The sequence below is a fragment of the Papaver somniferum genome, chromosome 7 (assembly GCF_003573695.1).
Source record: "Papaver somniferum cultivar HN1 chromosome 7, ASM357369v1, whole genome shotgun sequence".
NCBI lineage: Eukaryota > Viridiplantae > Streptophyta > Magnoliopsida > Ranunculales > Papaveraceae > Papaver > Papaver somniferum.
In genome coordinates this window covers 2,842,963-2,853,340 of record NC_039364.1, presented here as the reverse complement: position 1 = coordinate 2,853,340, position 10,378 = coordinate 2,842,963, and the positions used below count along the sequence as shown (strand labels likewise).

Sequence of the window (10,378 nt, the reverse complement as noted above, 5' to 3'; positions counted from 1 at the left end):
AAGAGTAACTAGTCTAGTCTAGTCTAGTCTAGCGGTATTTATTAGTCATTTGCTGTTTAGAGTCTTTAGACCAATAAATGTGTAAAGCTGGGTCCATTCATCGTTTCAATGAAAGTAGGAGTCCTAATAAAATGCATTGCGCTAATGAACCTCCTCTATTCATTCAATAAAGATAGTAGATTCAAATTATTAAACATTCTTGAGTCTATGCATTGGAAAAGGTGTGTAAATTTATTTCCAATTCCCTTCCCAAAATTTCAATTAACTCCATTCGCAGAATCTTAAACAAAGACTGATGACCGTTCATTATCTAGCATGAGTAAAATCAATAGACTGTTCAGATGAATCTTTATTACCTCTTCACTATATAAAGATGTCTCCAATCTACAGAATTTGTGGAGCTCAAAGAAAGATAATACTTACAGAATTTGTAATGGCGGAATCTCTCCTAGTAGTTGTCGATGATTTCTACTTTGCAGTGTTGTCAGTTGGCTCTGACGATGGTGTTGAGGAAGACGTCTTTCCTATTTCTGACGAAAAGTACGCAGAGCAGTTGTGTCTTCAAGAGGCTCTAATGTGTTCTGTCAGAACTTCTACATCTCCTGGTGTTACTAACAGTTCCTCTAATCCACATTATCGAAAGTCAGAAATTGGTGAATCATCTTCATCCAGACTGAAAATTGAAGATACCTACAAGAATACTAGCAATAGCAATGATACGAAAATGAAATCAACAATGAATGTTAATGCCAGTGCAGGAGATGATCAATATTCTTCTGAAATGAGCTTCTGTGAGATATGCATGGAAGCTAAGCCAACAAGTGAGATGCGGAAGAGCACTATCAAATGTTCCCACATTTATTGTTTTGAATGCATCGCGAAACACATTGCAGCAAAGATACAAGACAACATCTCTCAGATCACATGTCTAGAGTTTAATTGCAAAGAGATATTGGAACCCCATTTGTGCAGAGACATCATACCGGCTCAGGTGTTTGATCGTTGGGAGAATGCATTGTGTGAGTCTCTAATTCTTGCTTCACACAAGATTTACTGCCCGTCCAAGGACTGTTCAGCGATGCTTGTGAACGATGATGATGGGGTTATCATAAGGGAATCGGAGTGCCCTCATTGCAGATGATTGTTCTGTGCGCAGTGTAAGGTTCCATGGCATTCTGATTTGGATTGCAACGAATACTAGGATATGAAGAGAGGAGGGCTAGAAGACATGTTGCTGATCAAACTAGCTGAGAAAAAAAAGTGGAGAAGATGTCCAAGATGCAAGTATTATGTGGAAAAGAAGGATGGATGCTTACACATTACTTGCAGGTATGTAACAATTATTAGCTAATGCTAAAATAAAAATTCTATATAGTTCTGAATCAGAATCTGATAACTAATTTCTTATGCAACCATGGCTGTGTTTTTGCGATGTTTTGTTGGCAGGTGTAAGCATGAATTTTGCTATAGCTGTGGAGTCCTTTGGAATCAGTCTCATTCTGGCTGTCAAAGAGTCTGATGAGGCAAAAAAATATTGATATATGGTCTGACAAAGGGCTGCTTTTCAGTGTTGCTGGTTTTAGGTTTTTATTCATGTAATCGTTTAGCTTAATTATGTTTTGTAATTTCAATTCACGAATGTGTTGGTTCTTCATGGCAAAAGCTACACAGCAACAACATGTACTTAAAATTGCAAAATCTAAATGAGTAAATGTTTTATTTTTTATTTTTTAGGCTTTTAAAGCAAAAAATCTCCTCGAACCCCCGACTAGTTTCAAACTCAGGTCCCTGATGTCATTACTTTAGGACGAATCTAGCAATGTACCTTCATGACATATCACTAGTGGTAAATATTAATACTATATGTCCCAATTCTGAATCGGGTTCTCTACAACCCAACTTAGGTGGCTCAACTGATTTATTTATTTTTATTTTTAAAGAAAAAAAAACTTGGGTTTCTTTAAAAAAAATGAGGAAACTGTTTATCCCATAAATATAGTGATATTTATTAGATAAACATAAATGAGATTTGCCATTATCTCGTTTCCTCATGTAACCTATCAGATCCTTAGTATCTTTTTCCTAAGAAAGGCAGTTTAGAATTATGTTCGTAAAAGCCAGTATTTTGATTCAATTAAATTGCACATACATAATCTAGAGACTCAACCCTTATTCAAATTCTTCTTCTACCATGAGAAATTAAAAAGTTTCTGTTTTCTGTAAAAAAAAAAAAAAAAAAGACTTGCAGATAATCTGTAATGGCAGCACAAGGCAGTACTGTGTGCAAGATTAGCATGGAACCAGGAAATTAGATGAGAAACACTACTAACAAATGTTCGCACAGTTACTGCACCAAATGCATCGGAAAGCACATCGCAACAAAGGTACAAGAGAACGTCACCTTGATAACCTGCCCGGAGTTTAATTGTAAAGAAAGATTAGAGCCCCATTCATGCAAAGATATCATATCAGGTGCTGTGTTCTATCTCTGGGAGATCTCCTTGTGCGAATCTTTACGTCCTGTTTCAGACAGAGTTTTACGAGGGGATCAAGACAAGCTGCTCGTTCAACTTGCTGAGAAGAAAAAGTGGAAAAAGTGTCCAGGTTGCAAATACTACGTAGAAAGGACGATGGGTTGTCTGCATATAATTTGCAGGTATGTAATATGATCAATTATCGCTAAATTAGAGTTTCTCTAATTTTAATAATAATTAACTCCTTCGCTAACATTCATTCGAACTCGCAGGTGTGGTTCTGAATTTTGCTATGGCTGTGGAGCCACCTGGAGCGATACTCGTGAAGCAGAATGTAAGAGAGTCTAAGATTGCAAATTAATGTCGAAAATGGTTGGATTTAATTCTTTTGATGTCTCTGCTAATGAAGAGAACTATATATTAATTATTAGGTTAATTGTGTATGTTTTTATGCGGGAATCAAAGTGTGTTAAATTTCTCTTGAAATTTTTATGTTTCTTGTTTCTGGTATCACGTACATTTAATTTCGAAAAATTCAGTCGGTTAATTATTATCCAAAGATAAATAGATTACAATAAGAATGAGAGCAAACGTAATTGTTTACGCGGTATGACTCCATCCAACCTGCGGGGTTAACATTGACTACTACCTAAGGCTGTTCCGCAAACATTTCAGCCGAGCAAAAAAATAAATAAACTTTGACAGCACAATGCAAACAGAATTTGCAGATGCGACAGGGAAAAATTCTGCTAGCAAACAATAAGAACGATGCGCTGCAGGCATCACTAGAGACTGTCGGCAGTCAGCTTTGTTGTGTGAGGTGCTTAAGCAACCAAAAGAATAGAAAAGGTAAATGGCTCAAGTTTTTGACGCAGTGGGAGCTTTGTTAGCTAGGCGCCCCTTGACGCCTCATGCGCCTAGGCGTCCGCCTAGCTCGCATTTCATGTCATGACTGTTGGGTAGTCTGGTGACTCGAGTCTGGCTGTATTTAGTCGTTTAAACCCCATAAATCTGTAAACTTGGGTTTCATTCATTGTTAACAGAAAGTAATCCTGGTTACAAATATTCTGGCAGATATTTTAGCTAATTTTGGTTATCTGTAGTTGTGATTTGATATTATCTACTTTCTTAAATATATCCTAAAACTATTTTCTTCCTAAATCTCTGCATCGGGAAAAGGTTTCTTAATCTAATTCAATTTCCTTCCCAGAAATTTATTCGCAGAATCTTAAAAAAGCACAAAAATTCGGATGACCTTTCTTTATCCAGCTAACATGAGTAACTCAACAGACTGTTTGTTTCTCTTCATGACTTTTCAGTATATAAAGATATCTCTTAATTAAAGAAGTTGGAAGTCCCAAAAAAAAAAAAAAAATCTTAAAGGAAAAAAAAAAGACTTACAGAGGGTCTGTAATGGCAGAAGGTAGCTGTAACAGTGATTTACTCCAAGTTCTTGTTGATGATGTAGCAAACTTGCCACTGGCTTCAGATAGTAATGATAAGAAGATGTCAATCGATGTTAATGCTAGTGTAGGAGAAGATCAGTGTTCTTCTGAAATGAGTTTCTGTGAGATTTGTATGGAAGGCAAAGCAAAGAGTGAGACAAGGAACAGTACTAGCAAATGTTCTCATATTTATTGTTCTGAATGCATCACCAAACACATCGAAGCTAAGATACAAGAAAACATCAGCATGATTCCATGCCCAGAGACCAATTGTAAGGAGACATTAGAACCATATTCATGCAGAGACATCATATCAAGTCAAGTGCTAGATCGGTGGGATAATGCCTTATTCCAGTCTTCGGTTCTCACTTCGCAGAAATTTTACTGCCCATTCAAAGACTGTTCAGGGATACTGGTGAACGATGATGATGGGGTGATCGTAAGGTCGTCAGAGTGTCCTTACTGCAATAGGCTGTTCTGCGCACAGTGTAAGGTCCCGTGGCATTCTGAATTGACATGTGACGACCTTCAGGAGATAAAAGGAGGAGAGAATGAAGACATGTTGCTGATTAACCTAGCTAAGGATCGAGAATGGATGAGATGTCCGAGTTGCAGGTTTTACGTTGAAAGGACGACTGGTTGTCCACATATAACCTGCAGGTATATAACAATTATTATTGGTTCAGATGAGCTTGTCTAGTTCTGATAGCTAACTTCTGTGTTCTATGGAAATGTTATGTCACAGGTGTTCAAATCAATTTTGCTATAAATGTGGAAACTCATGGACTCGTTGTCAGGGAGGCTGTTAGAGAGTGAGATTGCAATGTCTACAGTCGAGAAATGGTTGGACTAAGGGTATTTTAGCGGGTTATTTTTTATGTAATGCATCTAGTTATGTTTTTCATTGCTAAATCTCTGTTATATGCAATAAAATTTTGATGTTTATCGGAAGTTTCAATTTTTAAGAATGTGTTGCTTCTTCATGCATCATTTTGTTCACTGCAAAGAGATTACAGAAGGATGTGCTTAAAATGGAATAATCATTGAAGCCTATAAATAATAACAAGGTCTAGCATTGTAGAAAAGCACAGCCACCAAAGTTCTTTTTCCTGAAACTGGCTAGATTTCTTTTTTACTTTTTGGTTTCCAATTTTTGTTATTAGTTCAAGGATCATCAATGCAGTCTCTTCCCTCAGATATCATACAAGATATCCTTTCTCGTGTTCCAGGTGAATCTGTTTTAGAGTGCAAATTAGTTTGTAAGAAATGGGTGACACTCATCCAGGGAAATAACTTTGCTAATATGCACCTCAGTCACCAGCTTAACCATCTGTACTGTGGCAACGACGACAATGAAAATCTGGCTGCTAATACGGAGTCATGTCTCTTTTTTGCGTGTTGGAATGACGACCCCGACGTCTACAGAGCTTTACTTTTCCATGGAGGACAAGTCGGTGATAGGATTAGCCTTGAGGAGAAATACATTTACAATCAAAATCTGAAAAGCATATATCATCGTCCTATGCACAATGAATCTTTATAAAATCACTTAGTTGGTTCGTGCAATGGTTTGGTTTGTGCATTTCAATGCCACCATTTAGCTATATATGTAATCCCCTTACCAGAGAATATGCTTATCTTCCTGAACTAGTTCTAAAAAAAGAAGACGTTGATCCTGAAATTATCGAGGAAGGAAAGATTAACATGTATAACCGTATAGCATCTGGATTTGGGTATGTTAGGTCAACCAATGAGTACAAGGTTGTTAAAATCCATGAGCGATAGGTGGAGTTTCTCTTAGACGGGAGCATACGGGTACCTATTTAAATGATGCAATTTTTTGGACTTCGGGGAACAAAGAGTTTCGGTTGCTGTGTGTCCATCTTTGTATGCAAAACTTTCGGCATGGAAATAGACGTGGACTTGTGGCACTTGGAAGGCATTTGTGTCTTTATATAGATAACAAAGTACGTGTGGAAATATGGTCCTTGACGAAACGTAGCGACTTGAAGGAGGCCTGGCGTATGGTGTTTGATATAGATTACGAAGCCGTAGTAGGTTCTCCTGAAGGAAGCTTTAAGCCTATTTTACTTTCGAATAACGGAGAAGTCGTATTTTTATATGATGATTCTGTGCTATATAGTTATGATACGAGAACAACATTATTGAAGTTGATTTCGAACGAGGCATCAAAAGATTCTTTCGAAGGTGTCGAAGCAATTGCTCATGTAAATAGCTTAGCAGCGTTGGAAGCAATGGGACAAAACTCAACACAAAATTGGTTAAAAAGACCGAAATCAACAATTCCTGGGTGAAATGGACAGTTAGATTTTGATACTGTTTAAATAGACAAAAATGTAAAAATAGGCAGGATGTAATCAGTTTCATCGTGCCCATTTTCAAATATTTTTTCTTATTTTTAATTTACACAGGCTGTATCCAGTTTCATCCTTGCTATTTTTTAAATTTAAGTTAGGATGAAACCAGTTTCATCCTTACTATTTTTATTTTTTTTTGGCCATTTCACCCAAACTATTTTTTACTCGTCCATTTGAACCGTGATTTAAAAATATTTGGACAAATAATTCATTTTCCGAAAACTTAAAGAGATACACGGTTCGTGCCCGGGGAGTCCGTACTCCATGGGATAATGTTATTGATGAGTTAGATCGAGTTTTCCTCGGTGAGAAAGTTGATAGGACACATTTCAGGCTCAGGTGATCATAATGACTCATCCTTTCATGTGCAAGGGTAAGATAATTTATACGACGCATCTCTTCGCGCTTTTTCAGGCTCTTTCTCGCTCACTTTCCATCTTTCGTAACTTGATTATCTGTTGGAAGTTCATGTCCGCAAACCAGGCATGAGTTATGCGTATCATGTTGCCCGATTTTATTTATTTTTCTGTATCCTTACTACATAAGTGACATCTGGAAACTAATTGTATCCCTTTTTCCTGCATTTTTTCATATGCGCTGCACATACTCCTTTCACTAGTTTCCAAATGTTCCCAGAAGTGTTGGGATATAAACAAGAATTCCATACCTTTTTATGCCATGCAACCTCTGAGTAGTGCTTACTGACCAGTTGATAAGCTACAGTCATAGTGCCATCCTAACACTATTAAGGGAGTAAAGATTTATACTGATAAGCTGATTTTATCCCAAACATCTAACAACTAAACCTCACTTCACATAAAGATTTAAAATCATTAACCCATAACTAAATAAAAGAAATTTCTCCATTAAAGAAAATATTTGCATAAGTTTTTTTTTAATATACTTTAAAATAGTCAATATTTTCTTTCTTTTGCTTGCTTTTGGGGCAAAAATTGACCAAGGGTTTGGGTTAAGTCCGTGCATAAGAGTATAGGAAAGAGGGCCTCCGATTTGGCCAAGAAAAGAAAAAAAAAACTGGTAAGAGCTGAGCCATTCACACATGTCGACGTGCCTCGTGCCCAACTATGCCTGTGTACTTTATTTAGGTTTGTTAATGAAATGCTGGTGACCGCGTTGTTATCATTGCTATACCCTCTTTTACACATGAATAAGGTATGTAACATGTTTGTAATGTGACACAAAAACACCGTTAATGTTTCTATCACTATAGGGGCGAAATATCGCACAAAACACAGCTTAACTTCGCCCCAGATAAGACATCTCTAAACACGAAGCCACAACGATAATCAAAGATCAAGGCGAAGTACAGAAGCGTGATGACAAATAAAGAGTGCGAAGAAAAAATTACATTACAAACATGAAACGAAGATCATTCCAAAATGAGCAGCACGAAAGACACGGCAAGTAGCGAGAAGGACAACAACATCTTCCCAAAGCCTGGCGAATAAGACAAACTGAAATCAAATCAGCCAACAGAGATCTTGCATGTGATCCTCAGTTGTCTTCTACTAGTCGTATTGGCCTATATAAAAGGGTTCAAAAATGATAGAAATAGAGGGGGTCGAAAAAGAGAGAAGAACCAAGAAACCACTTAGAGAACAGTGAGACCATCTCCTAAAATTTGATATTCCTCTTACATTCCTCCATTGTTGTATTTAAGTTCATAGTGAAATCATTGTAAGAAGACCCATATGTCCAATACAAAGTGTTTGTGAAGATCATTCTAGTGTCAAGATAGTGAATAATATCATTAATGTTTGAGTTGATCCTTATGAATTAAGATTTTTGTTATTATCATTGTAAACGGGTGTAGTTGTGTGATTTTATGCAACTACATTTTGGCGCTAGAACAGGGATGATTTATCCTCACCTGCTATCTACCAGCTAGAAATCATCATCTTTCGAAGTTTGTTTGTTGTCCCCATTACTACCGTATTTTCGCTGCTCATCATCATTCCCAGTGAAGCAATCCAAGTGTAGGGATTTTAATAGAGAAGTGAATCAATTCCAGTGCGGAATTTGAAGAATATGGAAATCTTACCTGTAAAGTAGGTTACCAATTGTGAGTGAAGTAGTTTGTATGGAAATCCTGCCTGTAAAGTAGGTTACAAATTAAGAGTGAAGTAGTTTGTGTACAAATCCTGCGAGTGAAGTAGGTAAACAAGAGATGTGGATGAGCTACAATGTTGGGTGATGAGTTACAGAATTTGGTTTCGTGTTTGGTTATCAAGTTGAATAGAGCACAACAATAGTGTTTCTAGCTTGTTAAGGATGGTGTTCCGCTGCGATGAAGATGAAGAAGAAAAGAAGTTTGTGATAGTTGTTATGGTATGATAGCAGTATTTGATGATTATTGTTAATCAAAAGAAGAAGATTGTTTTGTTAGCTAAGTTGCATTTTGTACTGCATTTGTTGGGATGAATAGAATCGACAAATCCAGCTGGTTGTTGCATATACACTTCTTCCTTTAAATCACCATGAAGGAAGGCATTACTAATGTCAAGTTGAGTGATAGACCATTCAAATTGAACAACAAGAGCTAAGATCAGTCTGATACTAGTGGGTTTAGCAACATGACTAAAAGTTTCAGAAATGTCGATACCTTGTTGGTGATGAAAACCCTTAGCAACCAACCTAGATTTGAATTTGTCAATGGATCCGCCAGCTTTATGTTTCACTCTAAACACCCATTTGAAGGCTACCACATTCTGACTTGGGTGAGGAGCTACTAAGGACCAAGTGTCTGCTAAATTATGAGCAGTGATCTCATGTGCCATAGATAATCTCCACTTTTTCTTCTTATTTTCCTGACTGAAGCATGTTGGTGTTGGATCTGAAATATCGCTTAAGAAATCTCTTGAAAATACATATTTAGAAGCATAATATTTCTATGGTTTAAACACGCCTCGTTTAGCTCTAGTAATCATGTTATGTGCATTAGTAGTGTTGCTAGGTACAGGAACAAACTTAGTAGGAAAGGCAGAAACAAATACTCTAGTGATATCAGAGTCTGGAACAATAGGACAAGAAGAAGAATCTGTTATGGGACATGAAATAGCGTATGTATGTTTAAGTTACTGAAAAGCATCAGTAAGCACTACAGTAGAGGTGGAAAGTGAGAGATATTTAAAGGGGAGAGAACTCTCATCAAAAATAACATGTCTTGAGATATATATTCTGCATGTGGAGGGGTCTATACATTGATATCCTTTTTGAAAAGAGTTGTATCCTAAAAACACACAATGCTTAGTTGGAGTTTCAAGCTAGTGTATTGTCGTAGCGAAGGAAAGCAAGCACATGCAAAATATTTGAGAAAGTTGTAGTCAGGTTTAACATGAAATAAAACTTCAAGAGGAGTGGAAAAAGATATAAATTTGGTTGGAAGTCTATTTATTAAGAAATTGGCAGTATTAAAAGCATAGACCCAGTAAGCATGGGGGAGACCAGATGGAAGTCCAAGAGTTCTATTAAGGTTAATAATGTGTTTATGCTTAGACTCAGCAACTCCATTTTGTTCAGGAGTGTGAGGACAAGTTGATTCATGAAAAATTCCTTTATGAGTTAAGGACTCTTTCAGATATTCATTAAAGAATTCACCCCCTCCGTCTATTCTAATAACTTTGACGGGACATTGAAGAAAAGTCTCTATTTCGTTCACAAAAGATATAAAAAGATTCTTAAAGTCACACTTGAGAGAAAAAAATATTTAGAAAAATCATCTATAATAGCAGCATAATATAAAGATCCATCAACTGATTTAACATTACATGGTCCCCATAGATCCATATGAAGTAAAGCTAAAGGAGTAGAACTAACAATGGAAGATAATTGGAAAGGTTGTTTGTGACTACAACTTAACTGAAAATCATTATAAAGAAGAGGTTTATTCTGAAAATTAGTAAGAGCAAAGCTCTTATTTATGCGTTGAAGTGATTGAAAAGATGGATGTCCAAGCCATCGATGCCAAACTTCAGCAGCGGAGAAGGCTAAGGGTGATGAAGATGTGGGAGAGGAGAGACTGTAGTTGAAGTGGAGAGGATAAAGACCATTACTCTGATAT

At 36.7% G+C, this 10,378-nt stretch overlaps 2 protein-coding genes across 2 annotated transcripts; both read left to right on the top strand.

Annotated features, from left to right (window-relative positions):
* The first annotated feature begins 433 nt into the window (after positions 1-433).
* On the top strand, positions 434-1,141 carry LOC113293901 (E3 ubiquitin-protein ligase RNF14-like). The gene has a single exon (XM_026542345.1). It carries the CDS (start codon positions 434-436, stop codon positions 1,139-1,141), a length of 708 nt encoding a protein of 235 aa, XP_026398130.1.
* Positions 1,142-1,304: 163 nt separating this feature from the next.
* Positions 1,305-2,822, top strand: LOC113293900 (E3 ubiquitin-protein ligase dbl4-like). The gene is made up of 5 exons (XM_026542344.1): positions 1,305-1,329; positions 1,447-1,523; positions 1,735-1,784; positions 2,345-2,656; positions 2,747-2,822. The coding sequence occupies exons 1-5, from the start codon at positions 1,305-1,307 to the stop codon at positions 2,820-2,822; spliced, it is 540 nt and encodes a 179-aa protein (XP_026398129.1).
* Positions 2,823-10,378: the final 7,556 nt, after the last annotated feature.

Excerpts from the sequence above, each read along its gene's own strand:
- LOC113293901 (XM_026542345.1), top strand. The coding sequence starts at position 434 with ATGGCGGAATCTCTCCTAGTAGTTGTCGATGATTTCTACTTTGCAGTG.
- LOC113293900 (XM_026542344.1), top strand. The coding sequence starts at position 1,305 with ATGGATGCTTACACATTACTTGCAG. Across the intron at positions 1,524-1,734 it reads CTGTCAAAGAGTCTGATGAG|GCTTTTAAAGCAAAAAATCT; the intron begins GCAAAAAAATAT and ends TTTATTTTTTAG. Across the intron at positions 2,657-2,746 it reads TGTCTGCATATAATTTGCAG|GTGTGGTTCTGAATTTTGCT; the intron begins GTATGTAATATG and ends TCGAACTCGCAG.